General features: G+C 39.5%; 1 protein-coding gene across 1 annotated transcript; it reads right to left on the bottom strand.

The window, feature by feature from the left end:
* Positions 1–1,784: 1,784 nt before the first annotated feature.
* nlrc6 (NLR family CARD domain containing 6) lies at positions 1,785–23,766 on the bottom strand. The gene is made up of 10 exons (XM_036134847.1): positions 23,419–23,766; positions 22,755–22,892; positions 21,710–21,829; positions 20,727–20,846; positions 19,356–19,591; positions 15,446–17,234; positions 11,164–11,340; positions 9,713–9,889; positions 2,640–2,810; positions 1,785–2,132 (listed from the first exon to the last, which is right to left on the bottom strand). Exons 1-10 carry the CDS (start codon positions 23,544–23,546, stop codon positions 2,108–2,110), a joined length of 3,081 nt encoding a protein of 1,026 aa, XP_035990740.1. The 5' UTR covers positions 23,547–23,766; the 3' UTR covers positions 1,785–2,107.
* Between the last annotated feature and the right edge of the window lie 1,237 nt (positions 23,767–25,003).

Here is a 25,003-nt window from a genome sequence, read left to right as displayed (position 1 = left end):
TGAGGTGACAGACAACAAACAACAAGCTCTATGCTTCTGCATAAGTGATCAAATACTTATGTCATGCAATAAAATGCAAATTAATTACTTAAAAACCAGACAATGGGATTTTCTGAATTATGGTTTTACTTTCCGTCACTCACAGGTGAAGAATACCTGTGAAGAAAATGAAAGACTTCTGCATGCTTTGCCAGTAGGGGAAATCTGCAGTGTATCAAATACATGTTCCCTCCACTGTATATGCATCTGTTAAACTAATTTTATAGTTGCTTGCTTGTATAAAGTTTATATTTTATCTACTTCTGTCTTCACTGATTTTTAGCTGTGTTTTAAAATTATCTTTTAATTTACTAAACAGGATTAAGAGCTGTCCATCCTAAGGGTGCTGAAGGTGTGGCTCTGTCCATGGTCCTTAGTCAGAAGGTCTATATGGACACTGTCCCAGCAGTTTCTTTCTTTTGTGTGTGTGTGTGTGTGTGTGTGTGTGTGTGTGTGTGTGTGTGTGTTTGCGTTTTTACTGAACAGCAGTTTTACGATAAGAGATAAGACAGGCTTTATTGATCTCACAGTGGAGAAATTCACTTGTCACACATCGGCTTAATAAACAAAAGAAGGTGCCAAAAGGAGGAAAAGGTGCATAAGGTATAGAGTGTGTCTACATATATACAGTGTATCAAAAAATGAAAAATAAAATAAAAGTACAAAGGAAATAAAGCAGATATTTAGGATGACTTATGTACATTCATGTGACATGTGATATATACAAATGGATATATGTGGATATATGTATATATATGGAAATTATATATGTGTGTGTTTGTTTTCCTTCACTTTAGGCTGCTTTATGTTTTATAGAAACTAAATTTGTGTTTTTATTTTACATTTGTTTTTAATTTAGCTATAGTTGGTGATTTCACTTGTTTCACTTGTGTAGACAAATGCAATATACAAGTATAAGTAATTCTTCTGTTCCTTGTCCATGGAATCATCCATTTGCATTTATATTTACTGTATTTTGATGTAGTTATAGTTTTTACAGCTCATATTCAGTTATATTACTTATGTGGTTAATAATAATTTCATATTTAATGCATATGTTTGGTAACTGAAGCAGCTTCCCAAGAGATGCTTTTATGAGTCTCTCACACAGATAGAAACTGGTTCAGTTCCTATCCTGATGGAGACAGAGTGAAGGCTGGAAACCAGAGGAAACAACCAAAAAGTACAATTGAAGAGGAAAAATTTTCCTCTAAGGTTCCCACATTTCCATCAGATTAATGGTGTCTAAAGCTGCTCTGACTGAATCACAGTCCAGATTTTATTCCAGAATCAAGTGAGACACGACTTGCTGATGTTTGATTCAAATGAATGACTATAAGGTAGAAACTGGATCAAAGAACCCAAAATAAGTTGTTTAATTTCTGGTTTGAATTCAGTTTTGATTAAAGCTAGTAATTCCTGTTTGATGCATGGATCATTGTAGTAACTCCACATTTCAACCCTCTTTAAAATTCTTAAAATCTAAAAGTCTCTCAGCTGCTGCAGAAAGGATTTCCAACGCTCACCAAGAGAGAACCTGGAGCAGATGAAACAGAAATCCTAATTAAGTTTTAGATTTTACCTTCAAAAATAAATAAATAAAAAATATTTGATTTGAAATTGAAGAACCCATCATTTACTCACTGAGCAGTTTGCAGAAACGGATAAAATTACCAGAGTTGCTCCAACATTTGCAGAAGACTTCTAAAATATAAAAAAGTCCAAACAGCAAACATGCAGCCTGAAAACCTTACAGTTCAGCTTCATTACATATTTAATGGTTACAGGCTGAAAATGAATCAGAAAAAAAGATCAACTTTCCAGTTTCATCAAATTCAGATAAAATGACATGTGCTTAACTACTAAATGCAGCTTAGTTTTTATTTCATCACTGGTTCAAAGGGGCAAACAATATCAGACACTAAATTACAGACACAATTTAATAAAAAAGGATTGAAATCTCTAAGCGCAGAGTTTGCCATCATGATCCAGTCAGAGTTTCTATAAACTCAAACTGCAGCAGCTTCAATGTCTGTGGATCACCAGGATACAGCTCAGCTTCTATCCTCTACAAAGATGGTGACCGCCACGACCTGCAGAGTGAAGAAGGAGGAGATAAATTAGTGTTTCCAGCTTCTCTTCATCAGCTGTCAGTCAGAGATGCAGCACATCCAGGAAAAAGAGCAGCAGGGAGTTCAGTCCTGTTCAGAGCAGCTGTGGAGTGGAGCTGCACACATTCTACCATGGTAGAATAATGGTACAGGCTAACATCATAATTTTAAAATAATGACAGTAGTTCAATGGTATTTTAATGTAGCCTGATAAAAAATACCAGAACCCTCAGATAAAAAAACTAAATCCGTGACAAAGCACCTTGGTTTCTGATACGTGTGACCACTGTGTGAACGGATAAGGCACCAGGATTGACTACACCTGGTTTTTCAGGTTCAGACAGGATATCTGGAAAATACCGCCTTAATCCACCATCTTGGCTTTTGAAACAGCCCTTATCTTTCTCTACCCACTGAGAAACGGCAGATTTACTAGGTTCAGTACAGTATTGCTGACAGTAGGTGGACTTACTCCAACCATTTACTTACAGAATTTCCAACCTATAGTCTGGACTCTTTACAAGATGCTCCAGCTGTTGAACATCACACTCCTTCAGGTTGTTTTCTCTCAGGTCTAGTTCTGCCAGATGGGAGGGGTTCGACTTCAGAGCTGACTCCAGAGACGTACAACTGATCTTTGACAACCTGCAGCACACCAATCTGAATAAAGAATAAAACATGTGAGCTGAAGCCAACACGGTGCAGGCTAAAACTAAAATATAAACAAATAAATGATGTAAACAAATAAATGAACAAATAAAACTGTAAAGAATTAATTTTACTAAATTCAAAAGTCCCAGAAACATGATACACTTATGTCTAATATTTGATCCAGTAAAACTGATTTAAAGAGTTAAACCAGCAGAACCAAACATGTTATGTCGTGTGAAGATCCAGATCAAGGTTTGCTATTAGTGTCTTCTTGGAGAAATGAGTGTTAGACAAAGGGCAGGACTGCAACACAATACTTACATTTTAACAACACAACCAACTTTAACGGCAATAATAAATACAAGTGAAAAAGTTCAGATGGAAAATCTTCCAACACATTCCAGCATTTCTCTTGGTTTCTGTTTGTCTTCCGCTGACCGCCCGTTTAATAGCTTAATTGAATAATAGTTTAATCAAAGGAAGAATGTATGGATATTTAATAAAATTGTGTTTCCATAGAGAAATCCTGCATCTTCTCCCTGACTTTTTTTTTTTTGAAGTGAAAAAAAAAAGAAGTGAAAGTGAAGTGACTTCAATAATCAACCCAGTCACACTGAAATTGTGTAAAAGCCACATTGGTCCACGAGGGGAAGCGTAGTATTGTTACAATTTGGCTCCTTAATATGTTTTAGTCCTATGGTTTATTTGGCCTGTTCATTTACATTGGCTTGAAACACGGTCACGTGACTATCATGTTTCTACCAGCCAAAAAATAAGAAAGAAAGGCCAACATCAGACGCTTTCATGTCTCATCTTGACCACGTCCCCCTCGGTCCCTCCTCCTTCCTGTGCACCCTCATCACGTTTCACCATTGCTGGTGTGATAAATAAACTGGTGCTGAGATCAGCTTTCCTGACCCACGATACTGTTCTTACTGTTTACCCTATGAAAGGTCAAGGAACAGGATCTAGAAGCAGGGGCCAAGAGTTATTATTAGGGGTATTTGGATGGAGCTTAGGAAAACAGCGGGTAATGAAGAGCGGAAAGAGGAAGCAGAAAAGTTAGGACTGTTCCAAGGGTCCCAGGCAGCCAGAGGGCTCCAAAAAAGGACATTTTATACATTTAATTAAGATTTTGGAATGATTTAGATTTTCTTGTCATGGTGCCTGAAATTCCTGGTTGCACCCTGCATAATCTGGTGTGTGACTGGACTAGAATGGCGACTTTAGAAGAAGAAGAAGAAGATGGGGAAATGGATTTGGATGACTGGAATCCTGAAGTAAACAGAAGAGCAGATGTAGGAGGGATTACGAGTCAAGTAAGTAAACGTAATTTGGAAGAGAACAGTTCAGATGAAGGCAGTGGGTTTGTGTGGAAACGGGCTGTGAAAGAGGAAATAATAAAAAAAAAAACATCCTCAAATTTAGAAAGAAAACGGTCATGTTGGTTTAAATCTGACAGCAGTATTTAGGGAATTAAAAAAGAAGCTAGGAGATGTGGAAATGGCAAATATTTTGAGGAACGGAAGCTTATATGCCATTACTGTGCTCAGTTTAGTAATAAGAAAATGACACTTCTTTGTGTAACTTTGTTCTAACTAAACATATCTCAGATTTTGTTTTCAATATATGTTATATATTGAAAATAGTTATCATTTTTATCGTTCTCAAAATAGTACCACACGTCATGCTACATTGTGAGAAGTACGAGGAAAGGAGAGAAATGATACAAAATGTTAAAATGGAAAGAATTCATTTTGATTTAATAGAAATGCTTACAATAAACTAAAGAGATAAGCACTGTGGAATTGTTTTTCATTATTGTATAACAATCAAAATGATTCTGAGGATCTGAGTTCTTTTTTTGGTGTGAGGATTCTTTTTTGAGTTGGTTTGTTTATATAAGCAGTAGTCATTTTTATCCACATTCCATACCATTTGGTGGAGGTAACACACCATTTTTTGCCAACCACCAATAATATTCCATGAAGAAGAAGAAGAGACAATAATTTGTTCAGATTTCAGCTCAACATCAACCAGTTTAAAATACAGCCACACATTTTATTAGAAATAAAACAATCAAAAAAAAAGGAAAAAAAAAAAGAAATAAAACAATCATTACTTAGAATACATATGGTGGGATTAACAGTTGTATTTATTTGGGTTCCAGCACATATTGGGATTAAGTGACATGAAACGGCAGACTGGAAAGCAAAAAAGGCAGGACTGATCAACCTTGCAGTGACTACAAGCAAATCAGAAGCAAAAAGTGCAATTAAACGATTGAAGGAAAAGTGGCAGAAAGAATGGAATGACGATAAAAGAAGACGGTATTATAGGATTCAAAAGAGTAGGAGTGATGAGAGCAGGAGCGAGAAACTATTCGCAAGTTTAACTTGGGAATAGTTAACTACTCGCAAGTTAATTAATTATTAACTATTTGCAAGATTAAGATTTGGACATAGACTTAATAGCTCATTATTTATAATTCAATGACATAATACGGGAAGCTTTCAATATTGTGGAGAACGTGAAACAATGGAATATATTATTTTAGCTTGTGGGAGATTTGAGATGGAGAAAGATTAATGTGGGAGGAATTTAGGAAGAAGAACATTTAAGAAACATTTAATTTACAAAAAACTTACTGCAGGGAGATTCAGAACGTAAAATTATTAACATTTGTATTAGTTTTTTCGGGAAAACAAAGTTGATTAACAAAATATGATAATGCATTTATAGAACAATATAGATGTTTTGAGTCGCACTCCATATCAGTAGGTGGCGGTAATGCACTTTAAGTTATTTGCCAACCACCATAACGAAACAAGAAGAAGAAGATGATGTTTACGAAGGTAAAATGGCAGAGAAAGTGCAGCCAGGAATTCCACGTTCAACATTACTGGTAACAGCTCCTCCCGCTAAAAAACCAAAACCAAGAAAGTCGGCGGCAGAAAAGGCTGCTACGAAAAGGGCTCTGGACAAAGCCAGAGGACACACCAGAGTCTACATCGGTGAAGCCCTTGAGCGGTGGAGGCAATTAAGGACTCTGAAGGGCCTGAAAAGCGACCCAGAGGTTGCTGTTTATCTGTTGGACAGGTCAGTATCTGTTTAGCTTTGGGGGGGATTTGATATTTGCATGAAGTATGTAACATTTGCCACCTCAGCCATTTTTATAGCTCGTATTAGCCCAACGTTAACCTGTGGCGTCTCTGCATTTTTTGGGCCAGTGGGGCCTGGCCTCACCAGCAGATGTCACTGTGGAGCTCTATGTTCGCAATAAATCAGTGGAACAGGATCGTTCATAGAGTAATATTGTAAAAAAAAAAAAGACCGATTCCTTTATCAATAAAAATATGTTATAAACATTTGTCTATATATCTAAGTCTGCCTGAAAACTGACTAACCCACCACCGTTTGTTTAAATAAACATCTGAGATAGCAGTGCGCATGCCCAACATGCTCTCTCGCTCCAAGCTCAGATCGTCCAATCAAAACACTTGAAATGCACATGTTACGTTTACGTTCTGCCGAATAGTATGTGACAATCTAGTGCTGGTTGTCCTTGCTGCCTCATTGAAGGATCGACGTGAATCTTTTCTGTTCAATAAATTAACAATATGAGTGATCTTTTATTAGTAATTTTGTATAAAACATTTAATTACATTTAGCTTATATAAAATGCCATTTCTAATGTGGTGGTTTATACTAACTTATCTGTTTAATTTAAATTTAATTGACCAAAGTCAGGTTGTATGCATCACAAAAAATTTGTTGTTGCAGGAACGCAACAACAAAGGGGCACATGGGTGCAAGTATTGGGACAGGGCCTTAGTCGGTGCAGCAGAATGATACCCGACTTAGGAATTCATGATGGCTGCTACTCGCAGCAACATTGAGTAAAACCTCAAACCTCGACTGGTTGTAGCAACTCTAGTCACAAAATACCAACTAGAACAGCGTTATTGTCGTTATTGTTTTAACAACAGTGCGAGCGACCCTCCTCCCCACTGTCCGACAAGAGGGAAACTGGATCGCAAAAAGGCGGAGATGACTTAATCTGCGACTTGTGAGTTCCGACCTCCGAGGCAAAAGCAATACGCAAATACTGCACATCTAACTTAGGATCTGTGCTTCTTGCACATAGCATTTGAGCGTTTTTACTCGACGCATTTCATACTGCCCGCTGGTTAGGGGACGCTTGTATTGAAGAGGTTATAGGATATGGTATTATTATCATATTGCACAACCATAGTCGCCATTGTCTGCATTATAATCGTGACAAAATCAAGTTGATATATATATATATATTGGCTTTGAACGGGATGCTTTACAACTGTAGTGATGCAGTAATTTATGTTTTTGTAGATATGAGAACAGAACAAGTTCCACGCCGTCAAAACACAGACTGACGAGACCCCCACCTGTTTCAACCATTGGTCCCAAGTCTCTGTCTGACTAGTGAGTTTTGCTGCCGCTATGAACTTTGACTGCCATTGTCTTTGGTGGGATATATCCATGTTTAAACATCTGTCTATCCTATCTAGCTTGTTTGTTTTATGTATTGGTGATGATTCTCAGTCATACAGGTCATAATCAATCCAAAAAGGTTAAAAAATATAAACAACTAGACTTCTTTTCTGAATCTGAAGACGTTTCGCTTCCCATGATGGGGAGTGAAATGTCTACAGATGCAGAATAGAGGTCTAGTTCTTTTTATTTTTTAGCCTCTTTTGGATTGTTTTATGTGTATTAAAGTGCTCCTCGACAGATAAGTCGGCAAAAAAAAAATACTATTACACATTTTATTCATGGTTTGAATTAATATATTTCTCTGAATTTCTTTTTCCATAGCATTGTGTGGGAAGTGGACGACAACACCCGGACTCCAGATACGGACACACAATCTGTGTCCTCACTAGAAGAATGAGGACATAGATTGTTATTTTTGCTCATATGGACAGTTCTGGGTTCTATGCACAGTATTGTTCCTATACTGCCATGGACAATGAATTCAAACCAATGATCTGTATGGTCAATATCGACAAGCATGTGACCGTCTGTTTTGTATATATATTTTTTTGTAATAAAACAAAGTGTTATACCACATCTGTTGTCATTATTCATTTATAATTTAAGGGGGTGAGAAATGTAATAGCTTGTTTAGGAAAAGCATCATGTTCTAATTTTTATTCAGATGTAACAAAATCTAAATAATAAACTAAACTCGGTTAAAAAACGGACTGTACACCTCAGGGCCCATTTTACAGGAATGTGTAAAGCAGTACACGGGACTCAAGAGTTAATGCTATGCACACCCTACAAGAAAATGTCTGACATTCCCTGTACTTTGTGGAAAATTCAACATTTACAAAACAATCAGGTTCTATATGCTTTTTGATGACAATCCTGGTGAGAAGTATACATAATATTTGCAGAATATTTTCATAATCTTTGTTCAGGGAATGTAGACAATCTTTCATTTATTAGTTTTGCCAATGACTTCAGTGTCTTCTAAGAAAAAAATTGACAATGTTAAACTTTTCTACTGCTGTAAGGTGGTTGCTATGGATGCAACATTGTTGTCTGTATAAAAAAATAAAAAAAAGCATCTGGAGTTGGATGCATTTAGATGACGTCCGTCCATCTATCTTTACCCGCTTATCTGCGCAGGGTCACAAGAGGGCTGGGTACACTCTGAACAGGTCACCAGTCCATCACAGGACAAACACCCATCCATGCACACACTCACACCAAAGTATATATAGAGTAACCAATTAATAGTCATCTTTTAGATTGTGGGAGGAAGATGGAGTACCTTGGAGAGAATCCGTGCATCATGCATGCACAGGGTGAACATCACTGATCTCTATTATACACTAGAGTGCTAATTGCCCGCTGTTAGAACGAGTCGCTGTGAAGCCACCAGCCGCCATATTGGTACTCCCTATTTTCCTCCAGTAACTAGGGAATATGTGCGCTACAGCATCAAATAACGAGGATTTTCTCATGTTCAGGGGGGGCTTAAAACTTTTAAAATGTCAAATGCCATATACTTTTATGTTATGTACTAAAACTATCAAGTAGTGAGAAGGTCATGTGCTGAAATATTTAGCTTTTTTTTCATTAAAATATATCTAACATTTATAAATAACAATATACAAAAACATATACTTATATATACATATACACATACTTATATACACACACACACACATATATATATATATATATATATATATATATATATATATATATTTTTTTTTAGATGAATAACATGTAAATATTTCAGCGCATAATTTCCTAGTAGCTGATAGTGTTAGTACATCCACTGACTGTAGAATTACCTGTGAAACGTTTTCCCACAGCCAGAAAAAGAGTAGGGAGGAGCAAGATGGCGGTCAGTGACTTCAGTTTTTCGGCAAAATCAGCACTCCAGTGTATTATATAGCTCAGTAGTGAACATGCAGAAAGACATTTTGATGATTTGTGGCCAAATGTGCACAATACACTGCCTGGCCAAAAAAAAAAAAAAAAAAAAAAAAGGTCACACTGCTTAGTTAAGTCCAGGTAGCTACTTTTTTTTTTTTTTTTTTTTTGGCCAGGCAGTATATTTTCATAATCTTTGGCAAAACTAAGAACTTAAAGGTTGTCTACATTTTCTACTATTATGAAAAGATGATGCGTACTTCTCAATCCCTTGGGCCACCGTGCCACAGATCCTGGTCAGAGCCGTCTGCGTTTGCCTGCACCAGGGCTTTATTCTTTATTCTAAAACCTTTTAAAAGTAACTCCATGTCAGACTGAATACCGGGGTCTCTGTTTGTCTGTCTGGGCATAACAAGATCAAGCACAAGGCCCACGCCGGATTCTGGTTAGTATCAGCACTTAACTAAAACATGGAGTCTTACCTCAATATCTGTAGTTTGCAGCCGGGCGTCTGTAGAAAACCGCAGACCTCCTTCACTCCTGCATCCTTCAGGTCTTTGTTCTGACTCAGATCCAGCTCAGTTAGGTGGGAGGGGTTGGATTTCAGCGCTGAGACCAGAGAAACACAGCTGAGCTCTGACAACCTGCAGCCCTCCAATCTGAATAAAGAATAAAACATGTGAGCAGAAGTCAGCAGGATGCAGGTTAAAACTGGAATACAAACAAAAAAACAAATGTGGGAAATTAATTGTCCTGGAGTTTAAAAGTCATAGAAACTCGATGAACTGATGTTTAATATTTGATCCAGTCTGAATCAGAACATTTGGTGTTTTTATTAGTCTCCCCTTGAAGAAATGAGTGTCACTGTTTTCAGAAGCTGAGCTTGTTTTTGATCTCGTCAACGGCGTTAGTTTTTACGCCGGTGCAGATTTAAGAATTGTTTTGTCTTTAAGGGCTCAGGGACAAAGTAACTTTGGGTGCTTCCAACATCTCCAAATTTTTCATGTCAAACAGAAAACTCTGTTTCAGAGGTGCCTAAACCTTCACCTGAAAGTACTCCTCCTCCGCTCTGGTGTCTGGAGGACAAATTTGTTAAAAATTATTTTAAGCTGTGCATTCACTCGGCATTTATGTTGGAAATATTTAGGAGCTTATCGGTTAATTTGTTTGGGAACCAGGGAATTTTCACCATCCATGAAATGTCTAGTTCTCCTCCATCAAACATGGTGGACTAAGTTTCTAATGTGTAACTGAAATCAAGACAATTTAAGCACTGATAAAAAAGAAGTGATGAAATTCAATATTTTACAATATCAACAACCATTGATTGACAACGTAAACAATAAAACATTACTTCTATTGTACCTGGTTGAATTTTAACAAAAGCACTATGTTGTTTTGGTGAACAAATTGCTGTTTAATGGCCATTGTGTTCATTCTTTCCTTGCTAATTGCTAATCTATTTATGCCCAGGATCTGCACTCACAGCAGCTGAGGGATGTTCCACTAAAGCAGTAGGTTATTCTTGATGCAAGTGGCAGGGTCTATTGTACCTACATGGCTGGTATGGTCAGCTCGAGTGCCAGAGTAGTTGTTGATGTAAAGATGTGAATAAGAAAGAGATATTAAGCAATCTTATCTTTTCTCGTCATCTGAATCTCAAACTGAAGCTTCTCAGTCATTAATTAACATAATTTGGCTTAATTTTCCTTTTTTTGCACATCCATCCAAAACATCTTAAATCAAGAAATGTAAAATAAAGTTCATTATGAAAAACTTAAGAAAATGATTCATTTACAGCATAATTGTTTCTTATTACAAATTTGGATAGCAAGTTACATTTAAAGAAAATGAATTAGTATAAATATATTAATTAAACTACGTATTAAAGTACCAGTGAATGATTTTACTCGGATGAATGGAGAAAACTAACCTCAGCAGCTTCAGTTTACAGACTGAACTCTCCAGTATCTCACACAGATGCTTCATTCCAGAGTCTCGCACTTCGTAGATCTCCCTTATTTCCAGCTCAGTCAGATGGGACGGGGTGGACTTCAGAGCTGAGGCCACAACGTCACATTCAGTCTGTGACAGGCTACATCCAACAAGTCTGTGATTAGAGAAATAATAAAGTCAGTTCTAATTAAACCAGTCTAATAAACACAGATAAACAGATAAACCACGATAGCAAAACCGTGATCTCATCGTCTGAGGGACATTTGCTCGTTACATCAATTTGATGTGACATGACATAGCAAATCTCTTCAAGTCCTGTTTTGGCCCAGGCTTTTGGTCTTTGACCTGATTACAGAGTCGGCTGTGGTCCTTGTTTAGGTCATGGGTTCGACCGTGTCTCTGGTTTTGTTAAAAGCTCCATTTAATCAAAGCGATGGAGCGAAACAGAGAAGCGGAGAAACAGGGTAAAACATCTCAGGCTTAACATTCACTGAACTACACCTAAGGTTTGAGCAGGAGCCATCTTGGCACCCTGTTTCTTCATGCTGAGCTCTGATCGTCTGCTGCAGGAACTATTTGGATACACAGAAGGCCTCAATGAACGTGATGTTAAAACATTATTTTCATTAGAAGATGAAGGAACCTAATAAATCAGTGGAGCTAAAATCCTAATAGGCACAACGTGTGGGATGACAAAGATCAACCAATTAGGATTGAATATTTTATTGATCTATTTTCTATTTAGACTTAACCTTTTTTAGAATCATAGCTCCACTCTGCCTGCAACAACCGATGGATACACCAGGATACACCAGGATACACTCTAGACAGGAGGACAATCTGTCTGAACAATAAATGATTTTATTAAATCAAATTTTGATATTACTTTAGTAAAACAACAGAACTACAAAACAGGATTTGGCTGTCTACTGTTTGTAAACGTAATCAATGCATATTCATTTAGCTCCACCTTTCATAATGTCTGTGAATGAAAGGCCAGTTTTCTCTGCAGCATCTGATGGACCTGCAGCATCAAAGACTTTTATAGCTCTTATGCCATTTTAGGAAAACATCTTAGTTCCTCAAATTCTAAGATATTTCTCAGAACCTTCATTTTGTATTTATTTTATTTAGTTGCTGCATGGACAGTGCATATTAATACCATTTATGTCAATATGCCGCGGTTAGACTGAAGGCTGTTTTTCACCTGCAGTGGTAAGATAAAAGTTACTCACAAAGCCTCTTAGTCCTTTAGAGCGCTACTAAAGTGAAAAATGTTATGAATACTGAGGAGTTTTTCTTTAGCAAACCTACAAGTTTACTTTGCAGGAAAGATGGCAGAAACAAAAGAGCTGTTTGGTTGAGCCACCATCTAAACACTGGCATAAATGAGCAGATAAACTTCTTTAACAATTCAATGTTTAAATGTTATTTATATAGCAGCAATTCACAAAACATGTGTCATCTCAAGGCTCTTTACAAAGTCAATTCAATTAAATCCTCCAGATAGATTGGTCAAAAAGTTTCCTATCTAAGGAAACCAAGCAGATTGCATCAAGCCTCGACAAGCAGCATTCACTCCTCCTGGAGAAGGGCGTAGAGCCACAGTGGACAGTCGTCTGCACTGTCCATGGCTTTGCAGCAATCCCTCATACTGAGCATGCATGAAGCGACAGTGGAGAGGAAAACTCCCCTTTAACAGGGAGGAAAACCTGTTAATGGGGTCCAGCAGAACCAGGCTCAGTGTGAGCGGCCATCTGCCTCGACCGACTGGGGATTAGAGAAGACAGAGCAGGAGAGATAAAAAAAGAAGCACAGAAGCCCACATTGATCCAGGAATCCTTTCTATGTTAGAGAGTGCAGTGGCAGGTGATCTGATCAATCCACTGTTGTCAGTATAAGAAATGAAGGAAATGACACGGGAAGAAACAAATACGTTGTAAAAACGCCGTAAGGGAACATGTCTGCCTCATCGAAGGGCAGGGCTCTCAACTCTCACACATTGACGGTATGACTTGCATTTTCCTGACTTCACAGACAGACACTTTACATTCCTCGCGCTGAAAACTAAAGCCCATAATGAATGGGCTGTGGATTTTTTGTTCACTGCGCTGTCCGTTCAGAGCTCAGTTAAAGCCCGGCTTCTGCGGAACTGTTCCGCCTTCTTTCACAGCTTGTGGGCATTTGTGATTCCTGCTGCAATTAGTGTTAAAAGAGAAGCAGAGGAAGAGCTGGAACAGCGCCGTTTAGTTTAATAAAACTGTAAAACTTTAGTCCTGTCACTGGTAACCTGTTCAGGATGTACCCTGGGTTCATTAACTGCTAGAGGCAGGCACCCAACCTCCCACCCGGCATGGAAAAGCAGGTATAGAAAATGGATGACATGTTAAACTACAAAAAAAGTTTGATGGAATAGTTCTATGTTTATTAGAGAAAAAACAAACATTTATTTCGTTTTATTTTTCAAGCAGCTCTCATTAACTATGACTGATATCAGCAACTATCTGAAGAACATTTAAGCTAAAATTCATTGGCAAGAATTTTTAAGCGACATTTGGAGCTCTCTGGGAGAACCCTGGGAATTGTTGTGAATCTGTGCACTGGTCATTATTTATAGAGAGTTATTGAATACAGTCCACATGTAATTCAGAAAAACTGATCTCCTCTTCTCTTCTCTTTTCCTTGCCTTTCTCTTTTTGGTTATTTCACCTTTGTTGTATGGTTAAGAATGAACAGTATAATTGTATTTCCTAAAACCTAAAACATCCTCTTGAACATTAAGGCAGAAGTTGTTGCAAACTATGGGCTGCGTGAATGCAGGTGTATCCAACATGGTTGAATGACTGTGTTTTTTAAAGTAAAGTTCAATATGTTGAAAGTCAAGTTAGACTCGTCGCTGTGACGTCATGGAAAGGCAAAAGGAGGCTTTGTAGCAATTCACAGGGTTAATTACCTAAAATGACAGCAAACGCTGACATGCAGCTAAGATAGACGTCAGCTATGAGGAATAAAAAGAAAACAGAACAACAAAAACCAGGGAGCCGTTGGATTGATTTGTGAAAGAATGTCTCGCTCTCTGGAGCTCAGAGAACTGCCGCGCGGTTCTGTAATAGGAAGGCAGTCAACTGTCAGTGGTATTATATATATCATCCACCTTAACTTTGTACTTCTCGCTAATAATATTATTAAAATCTATAGAATTCTATCTTAAAATCTTGCATTTCACGTTTTAAATACGGGGAATGTACACAGACTAAATGGAACGCGGCCCTGCTTTGGTGACACCAGCTTCTGTAGCTCCAGCTTACGCAACAGCAGCTAGAACATGTCACCATGAAATCTTGAGCGAAACTTATAAGTGAAAGATTGTCTACGTTCCCTGAGCGCAGGTTATGATTTTGGCTAAACGTGTCATCAAAATGCATACAGCAACAGACATTTCCTTAAATTTCCAGGATTAAATGACTAATGTCTCAGCAGGATCTGGAAAAACTAATCCATGCGTTTCATTTTAGTTGACTTGATCACTGCAACAACGTCTTTACAGGTCTGCCAAAAAAGTCGAACACACAGCTGCAGCTGATCCAGAACGCTGTTGCCGGCGTCCTCACTAAGACTAAGAACGCCAGTGAACGCTGGAGATAGGCACCAGCAACCCCCGGGGATTAGGATAAGGGATTAAGCGGTTTGGAAAATGGATGGATGGATGGATGGATGGATGAAATTTGATCAATCTACCTGATTTGATTGAATTTGACTTTGAAAAATGCCTTGAGATGACATGCATCATGAATTGGCGCTATTTAAATAAAATTGAATTGAACTGAAAAGATTCTAAAAAGGTGAATAATGGGGTAGCAGCCCAATGAGTGAAGACATGTTTAAAGTTTAAAATCTTTCTCTGGCTGGTTGTATCATTCATAATAAACAGATAATTTCTAGACTTCTCAAAGTTTTCTAGTCATCTCAATAGTCCATCAAAACTGATAAAAGGTGAATAAAAAAAAAAAAACAATAACAAAAAGTGTCTACCAGCAGCAACATGTGAGCTGTTCTGCATGAGCTGAACATTCAGGACAGCCATCTACTCATCTTTTCTCCTCACAAATTCTTATTATAATTCTTAAATTATAATTTCATAATTTCATTTTAATTTCAAAGCCCCCAAATAGTCTTGAATGAATAAATGAATAATGAAGAACCAACAGGATGAATATAGTCCTTAATCAGAATCACACAATGAAGACATGTGGACTCACCGAGCCTTTCTGCAGTTCCTCACAGCAGGAATCAGCCTCAGTCGTCCGGCTTCTGATGTGTTGTACTTCTCCAGGTCCAACTCATCCAGAACCTCCTCTGACATCTGCAGCATGTAGGCCAGAGCCGAGCAATGGATCTCCGAGAGCTTCTTCTCTGATCTTTTCTCTGACTTCAGGAACTGCTGGATCTCCTGGTAAACGGAGAGGTCGTTAATCTCCATCAGACAGTGGAAGATGTTGATGCTTCTGTCAGGAGAGATGTCATCGGTGTTCATCTCCTTCAGATTGTTGATGACCATCTGGATGGTTTCTCGACTGTTCCTTGTCTGACCCAGCAGGCCTTCCAAGAGTCTCTGGTTGGACTCCACAAAGAGGCCATGAAGGAAGCGAACAAACAGGTCCAGGTGGCCATTTTTACTTCTGAGGGATTTCTCCATGATTCTCTTCAGGAAGACATCCAGAGATGAGTAATTGTGGTATTTCCCCAGGAAGTTCTCCATCACCTTTATGTTTCTGCTGGTGAAACAGTGGAACATGTAGACTGCAGCCAGAAACTCCTGAATGCTCAGATGAACAAAGCAGTAGACCGGATTCTGGAAGATCACGCTCTCTCTTTTGAAGATCTCTGTAAAAACCCCCGAGTACACCGAGGCCTCTGTGACCTCCACACCACACAGCTCCAGGTCTTCTTGGTAGAACAAGATGTTTCCTTTCTCTAGATGTTCAAATGCCAGCCTCCCCAGCTTCAGAAAAACCTCCCTGTCAGCCTCCATCAGCTCCCGCGGACTCCTCCCTAGTGCTTCTTGGTACTTGTTCTTCTTCCTCTTTGTCTGGACCAGCAGGAAGTGTGAGTACATGTCAGTCATTGTCTTGGGCAGCTCTCCTCGTTCATCTGTGATCAACATGTTCTCCAGAACCATGGCAGTGATCCAGCAGAAGACTGGGATCTTACACATGATGTGGAGGCTCCTGGAGGTCTTGACGTGGGAGATGATTCTGCTGGACAGCTCTTCATCACTGAACCTCCTCCTGAAGTACTCCTCCTTCAGGGCGTTGGTGAAGCCTCGCACTTCCGTTAACCTGGCGACGCAAGAAGGAGGGATCTGATTGGCCGCTGCAGGTCGGGACGTTATCCAAACGAGAGCCGACGGAAGCAGGTTCCCCTTGATGAGGTTTGTCAGCAGAACGTTGACTGGTGACTTCTGCGTGACGTCAGAAACCGGCCGACTGTCGCTGAAGTCCAGAGAAAGTCTGCTTTCATCCAGGCCGTCGAAGATGAAGAGAAGTTTACAGACGGCCAGCTTCTCTGCTGGGAGCTTCTGGAGGGTCGGATGGAAAACATGGAGCAGCGAGAGAAGACTGTGCTGCTCCCCTCTGATCAAGTTCAGCTCCCTGAACGAAAGCAGAACCACCACGCTGACATCTTGGTTCTCCAGGCCCTCGGCCCAGTCCAGAGTGAACTTCTGCACTGAGAAGGTTTTTCCCACACCAGCGACGCCGTTGGTCAGAACCACTCTGATGGGTCCGTGTTGGTCCGGTAAGGCTTTAAAGATGTCGTGGCACCTGATTGGAGAGTCGTGGAGGTTCTGGGTCTTGGAAGCTGCCTCCAGCTGCTTCACCTCGTGTTGGGTGTTAACCTCTTCACTCTGTCCCTCTGTGATGTAGAGATCAGTGTAGATCCTGTTGAGCAGGGTTCTACTTCTTGTTTCACCAGTTCCTTCGGTCACACATTCACATCTCCTCCTCAGACTGATCTTGTGCTCCTCCAGAACCTCCTGCAGACCAACATCTGCTGAAATAAAGAAAAGACAACAGAAGGAAAAACATGATTTTGTGATGAAAGCTGTAGTTGGTAATCCTGTTCAGAAACTATACTGTACTATACTGGGTTAAATGATCCTTCCATCCTGACAGTAATCAATACATTATGTATTTTTAAAAAAGAGGTTAAAAAGAAAGTGTGATCTCTGTGAGAGCTGCAGGCCTGTAAAAACTCTAACCAATCACCGCCATTCGTACCAAATGGCAGCGATTGGTCAGTTTTGGTCATGCCCTCACCCTTATCTATTGGTTTTCCCACATGCCAGTCATTCTGATGCGCTCACGTAAAGCCAATGTGCGTGCGCCTGTATTTATGTAGTTTATCCCGTTAGCTTAGCGGTTAGCTTAGGTGTTAGCCGTTCATTGTAGCTCTGCTGCTTTTGCTGTATAATTTGAACATGGCTGAGATAGTCACAAGAAGCAAACCTCGTAAACGTTTTGAGAAGAAAAGGAAGGCCTCAGTAGAAAGAAATAAGACCAGAGTAGATTTGGGACATTTATTTATTTATTTTACACAATTCCCCTGATGAGTAACCTGGCCAGCAAGATTGATAGTGGGGAGCACTCCATGTTCTGCACATTGTCAATCTGGGACTGCTCCCATGTAATCCGTTTGAGGAAAGGAGGGACATTCAGCAGGACTTTCCTAGCTGATTGGGCGGAGCAACACCTAGTGCCCGCCTACCAAAGGTTGGACGTATCAAATTAAAATGTAAGCAGCACGCATCATGTGAAACCATAAAAAGGTAAGCTAGTCAAGGCACTTCTCGCTTTGCGTGCATAGTTATTCAAAAAGGGACTTAGGGAAACGTCCGGAAAAAAATTGCCGACTCTACTTTCATGTTGGAACAGAAACATCTGTAACATCAGGAGGTGTTATCATAATAAAATCTCTTACTGCACATAATGAGATGCTAAACAATACAAACCATCCTTAGAAGCGGAAAACTAGATGTTAGATTGTGAGCCAGCATATTTCTGCCTCTGTTTTGAGGCCAGTATCTGTTCACTGCCAGGATCTGATTCACTAAGCAGATCAGATGAAGAAACACTGACAGATATACGCGGTAGCTTTAACCCACATTAACTCTTTAGCATCATGTCACCAGTGTACTAATTTTCCTGTTTCTGGCCTTATCTACAAACACAGCAGCTACAGTAGAGGCAGCTCAGTGCAAAAAGGAAACTAAAAGTAAGTAAAACTGTCTTGAAATTAGTGTTTGTCCTTGATTTGAGCATTCAAGTTCCATAATCTGCCAATGGAATACGATTGTTGCACTTAAAATAGGAATAACTCATCTTCATCATCTTATTTCAAATGCAGTATATCTAATTATTTTATTTTAGGTGTCAAAATACTCATTCTATTGTCAGATAACTTTATTGACCTGCTCAAATCAAGGACAAATACACTAATTTCAATAACATTTTACTTACTTTTAGTTCCCTTTTTGCAGTGAGGGAGAAAGAAAAAATTGTATCTAACAGCATTTTCCAACCATAATGAAGTAAATCTAGAGGAACTGCTCTGGTCTGCTAGAGAAACCATTGATTGTTTCAGGTAGTGCTCACATTGCAAATGGCATTTTTCATTCAAAGACTGTTTTAAAATAATAATTTCAGGCTAGAAATTAGATATGACTGATTTGACCCCCTAGAAGTAAACAGCAGATAGTTAGAAATATTACATGTTGTTTATAAAGGCTGTAGTTTGGGATCTATTATCAGGGTAAATAAAGGTTTCTGTCACTCAGAGTCTCCATCTCCGTTTTGTGAAAGCAGCAGTGCAGCAGAGGTTGTTTTTCTCACCTTTTTAATTTTCATTCATGAAAATAACCAGTAGCTTTAAAGAGATGTTCAGTTTTAAAGCATTTAGCACAAAGGGCTGAAAATAGATCCTCTTCAAAGCAAACCCAAAAGATTGTTGGGTTGTGAACACAGATGTTACATCAGTTACAGAGATTCAATGGAAATAAATGATCACAGAAAGACTCTGAAACACTTGAATTTCCAAATCCCAACTAATGACATAGAATTGGGTCCACAGAGACAATAGTAGGACGCTCTCACTGTAGATGTTCAGCCTTACCCGGTGCACAGCTGCTCCGATTGGCTGGCAGCAGCCCTGCTCCTGTTCTGGGTCTTTCTCCACACTGGGGGCAGCAGGAGGGTCCTGATGGAGCAGACTGGACCCAGTATGACATGATACACTGTCTGCAGAACCAATGTCCACAGCTGGTAGAGACCGGATCCATCAGGACCTTCTGACACAAAGCACAGCAGGACAGCTGCTCCTCCACACAAACGCTGCTCCTCTCCCTCCATCTGTGAAGACATGTCTTCATCACTGAAACAGTTCACTACCAACAGGCTGCGGTTGTCCTACTGAAGCGGAAGATGCGCATGGAGATACACAAACACTGCACCTAAAGCAGGTCCAGAACAGACCTCAGAAAGTATCTGGTTTGAAGTATTTCATTGTATTTTATTTGCTGTCTTGACTGGTCTTTCTTTTGTTGTATTTGTCCATTAAAGATATTGTCCGGGACAATAATCATTAACTTCTCAGAGTAGAAACTGCTTCCATCAGAGTCTTATAGAGACCAAAAACCGATTAAAATCTAGATTCCAGGGTAGAAAGATGAATCTTCTGCTCTAATGGTGTAACACAATTAACCAGGACTCAGTTTGCATTTATCCAAGCACTTTAGAAAGAGCCTTGTTATGTGACAGCACATTATCTGGACCTGTTAGAAGTGCTGACAAGTTATTTAAAGTTCAGGTCTTTATCGTATACAGTCAGGTCGACTACATCGGACTTCTTGATGATCCTTTGGACTTTGTTTCTGGTCCCTCTGTAATCTTATTGTCCTCATATATTACAGTCCATCCTTATTGAGTCCAGTTCTTGTTTGATTTAGGAGGTCTGCTTCCTTTTATGCATGTGGTTCTGAGCTCCACCTTGTTCTGCTCGTCTTGGCCGTTTCTGGGTTTCTTTGTCACCAAAGACATTAAAAACCAGGCTCTGTTCAACCAATATGGTTTCTCTACCTGGAAGCTAAAGCTGATGTTGAAAGTTGGCTTTAGTCCTTCTAATCTGATCTGATCAAGCTGTGACTGTTTAAATAACCACTACAGTTTAGTGCCAGAAGCAAAAGTTTATAAACTTTTCAAATAACCTTTTCCTGTTTAAATCTCAAAATATCAAAATTTACAGAACAGATGTGAGTTTAGAACTGACACAGAGGACCACAGAGGTTACAAAAATGTTTAAATTGATGAACTATATATATATATATATATTCAGGAGTTACACTGGGGGGAAGCAAGTTGCAGCAAATGGGCCGGTTCTGGGAGTCAAACACAGAACAATCCATCAAGGTCCAGAATCAAGTCAGTTTCTGACAAGAAGTCAAGGTTGGTCTCAGCAGAGTTCATCATTTAGAAACTGGTTTCTTACTCTGAGTCTGAGGGCCCAGGTTCATTACTGAAGTTTGGAGAGTGTCCTTTGGAGTCATCACTCCTCATAGACAGACAGCTGAGTCCTGGAGGTTCTGCTGTCCGTCTGTGGTTCTGACCTCTGAAACACAAACATGTCAGATCACATCAATCACTGAGAAACTCTGAGATAAAAAAACAAACACTTTAGAAGCTCTGAACACAAACTGCTGCAGAGAAGCAGAAGGTTTAATGATCCAGAGTGAAACATTGAGACGGATGTGTTGGACCAAACTGAACATTATCTTAATAACCGGGTTCTACTGGTCTGGATCACATGTGTCCAACCAACACCTGCAGGACTACAGGTAACAATTTATGATGGACGGTTGATGTGGATGAAAGTTTGAATCCCTTTAGAGAATTAAAGCCTCACAGTCTGTCTTGGAGACAATTATATTTTCTGTGATTTCATATATGACCCTTTGTGGAGATTGTGGGACACGTTATGAGCAAAATATCTGAGTTTTATCAGACTTTAGTCTCCAATCTGTACTTTGACCCTCTGTCTACAGCTGGCTGATGTGTGTGAAAGGAGCGCTGTGATTAGTTGAATGTGATGGTGGGAGCAGGAAGTGCTTTTAGGAATGTCCCAACATAGTTGTTGGTTACGGTTCCAACTCCCACAGACCTCTGAGGAACCAGGAACCCGCTAGAACTTCAGAAAAAAATCAGAAATCAAGAATCTTTACTTTCATAATGGGACCATGATTAAATTTTGGTGAAACAGCGGCTCGGGATTCACAGAAAAAACTATTTTGTTTTTTCGTCAACAGTTTGTTCTGTTCTCTCGAGGCCCAGTTTAGGTTATAACCAAACAAAGAACTAATATGATTTAAAATCCAGTTTTTGTCTTCCTGCATCAGTTTCTAACAAGAAGTCAAGGTTTAAACTCTTGTTGGTCTCAGCAGAGTCGCGTCCATCATTTAGAAACTGGTTTCTTACTCTGAGTCTGAGGACCCAGGTTCATTACTGAAGTTTGGAGAGTGTCCTTTGGAGTCATCACTCCTCATAGACAGACAGCTGGGTCCTGGAGGTTCTGCTGTCCGTCTGTGGTTCTGACCTCTGGAACACAAACATGTTGTTATTCAGATCACATCAATCACTGAGAAACTCTGAGATAAAAACCACAGAAGAAGCTCTGAACACAAACTGCTGCAGAGAAGCAGAAGGTTTATAGGATCCAGAGAGAAAAATTCAGAAGGATGGGTCAGACTAAACTGAACATTATCTTAATAACCGGGTTCTACTGGTCTGGATCACATGCATCAAACCAACACCTGCAGGACAACAGGCTCGTGTCACAGATTACAGAACCTCTGCCCACGGTGCATCTACTCTACCAGCTGAGCCACCCAGCACGCCCACAAAATATTAGAGCTCCATGATGAGGGGAAAACATGAGATATGCCATAATGTTGGTGAATGCTGCCATGATGACATGACTTGCAATAAATAAACTAACTAAACAGTATTAATGTCTTTCTGAACTGGCTTCATAGCAAACAGACTTGAGATAGTGAGTCTTTCCAGCTAAAGCAGAATGGTAGAAATGTAGTTTCTTAATGACTCGACCACCTATCTACCACTTTACCTTCTAAAATATTTGGATTCTACATTAACCAACTAAAGCCACTAAATATACTACAGTCACAGAGAGCTTGAATGCAGTCGAAGCAGTTCCTCATCAGAACCATATTACAGCCATATTGTGATAACCATTATTTTCTAATATAACCAGCGGCTGTAATCAATCTAAATCAGCTGTTTGTTTCCGCGTTTATTGGTGTATCGGTTCAGTTTTCTTTGTCAGTAACAATTTATGATGGACGGTTAATGTGGATGAAAGTTGAAATCCCTTTAGAGAATTAAAGCTGTCTTGGACATAATGACAATTTCTGTGATTTAATATATGACCCTTTGTGGAGATTGTGGGACATGTTATGAGCAAAATATCGGAGTTTTATCAGACTTTAGTCTCCATTCTGACCTTTGTCCAAGCAGATCCTGGTTTAGGCAGGACCCAGGTTCATTACTGAAGTTTGGAGAGTGTCCTTTGGAGTCATCACTCCTCATAGACAGACAGCTGGGTCCTGGAGGTTCTGCTGTCCGTCTTTGGTTCCGTCCTCTGAAACACAAACATGTTGTTACTCAGATCACATCAATCAGTGAGACACTCTAAGATAAAAACCACTGGAGAAGCTCTGAACACAAACTGATGCAGAGAAGTAGAAGGCTTATAGATCCAGAGTGAAACATTAAGGCGGACGTGTGGGACTGAACTGAACATTGTCTTAATTACCGGGTTCTACTGGTCTGGATCACATGAGTCCAACCAACACCTGCAGGACAACAGGCTCGTGTCTTAGATTACAGAACCTCTGCCCACGGTACAAACAACAGGGCAGGCTGCGGCCTAGCCTAGGGTGTGATTACTTTGTCTCTGCTCTGGTTCTCATTGAAGTGCTGGAAACTTGATGGAATCACTGTTTTCCTTTTATTCAATAAGTAACTGGGGAATCAGTAATCTTTATTTACCACAATTTCAGTTAAAATAAGAATCAAGTCAGTTTTTATTCCTATGCTAACGATTGAGTGAATATTATACATATCTCTGTGGAGTCACATGGATCAGGTAAAAACTGGTTTCTTACTTTGTGTCTGAGGGTCCAGGTTCTTTACTAAGGTTTGCATGGTGTCCTTTGGACCAGTCACCCCTCATAGACAGATAACTGGATCCTGGAGGTTCTGCTCTGTCTTCCTTTAGATCAGAATCTTCCATTTTGTGGACTTCAGTCAGCCTGCGGGAGAAACCAGAATGAGTCAATTCCCAGTGATTCAGGTCCAGGAAGTCTCCTCTAAATCAGAAAACTGATTCCCATCATGTGTGTAGAGGACCAGAGGAACCTACAGATAAAACTGTGTGCGTGACTTTTCAGGTCTGAACTGGAATTATGTTCCAAGTATGTAGAAAAATCCAGAGTGAGTTCAGATGTAGTGACATCTCTTGTTGGAGATGTAGTCACCTTTTAACATTTTAGCATCAGTCAGAACATCACTATGTGATACTAAGGGGAGGAAAAGTTGGGCAAGCTTGCAGACAGGTTCCCTAGAACAGCATTGTGATAAAGCGGTTTTAATGAAAAAGGTAAAACTACAAAAACTCAGACTGGCACAACTAGGCTTGAATAAAGGATTGAACAAAACTGCAAGGAAACATGTATAATAACAGGGATCAAGAGAAGAGCAAAAGAAACTGGTAAGTAAATATGTGCTCTAAGGCAGGGAAGAGAAAGGACACTGGACCGCACCATCTTTGTTATTTGTGAGAAAGAGGCACATGTCATCATTTCAGAAAAGATACGGCTCGCATGTACACATGGAAACATGAAAACGTCAAAAATTATTGTTTACGGTCTCCTAAAACACCGGATTTGTGTGGACACAGCCTAAATGATAAAACACCTTTTCCGATACACCTCATATTATTCGCGTGTGGACAGGGCCTTAAACAAAACAAAAGAGCAGAGAAGACAAGACAAACAAACATAAATGTTACTGAACAAGAAACCTTGGTGAAAATGTCAGAGCTCTAACAGGAAACAATCTAAGTGTAAAAGGATCACATGTACAATACAAAAGAATGAACTAAAGGAATACACAAAACAAAGAGCCAACGAACATGAACAAATATGGCAACACCATACTAACAATAATGACCAGAGAAGAGAAGTATGTAAGGCAAGACCTAACAAGACGATGATTTGATGAAAATCAAAACATAAACACCAATGGATCGTGAAACGGCATCAACCAAGGAGGAGGTGGCCAGCAGCACTTACCATGGAAACATAAGAGAGAGACCCGGTTAAATTTAACCTTCAGATGATTAAAGAGTTCAATCAGTCACAGCGGGAAGAAAGAACAACCAGAAAGCCAGAACAAGGAGAAGAACCAGTCTGAGCTTCCATTTTTACTCCTCATATCTGAAGCTTTGGATCAGCACACTAACTACTTTGATTTTAGATTATTGTTGACTACATTAGTGTAACTGCTCTGCTCTGTGCTCCTGGTCCTGCTTACATTCCTCCATCTCGTGCCTTCAGAAAAACAACTGTGAGCTCACAGCTAAGGAATCAGGGCAAACGGGTCGGGCTACGATTTTTTACTAAGAGAATAAAGGTTTAAAATTCCTGCTTCTCTGTTAGTTTAAGTCCACCTGTCATAAAACAAAAACGT

The sequence above is a fragment of the Fundulus heteroclitus genome, unplaced genomic scaffold (genome assembly GCF_011125445.2).
Source record: "Fundulus heteroclitus isolate FHET01 unplaced genomic scaffold, MU-UCD_Fhet_4.1 scaffold_92, whole genome shotgun sequence".
In the NCBI taxonomy this organism is placed as follows: Eukaryota; Metazoa; Chordata; class Actinopteri; order Cyprinodontiformes; family Fundulidae; genus Fundulus; species Fundulus heteroclitus.
This window is presented reverse-complemented; position numbering and strand designations above follow the sequence as displayed.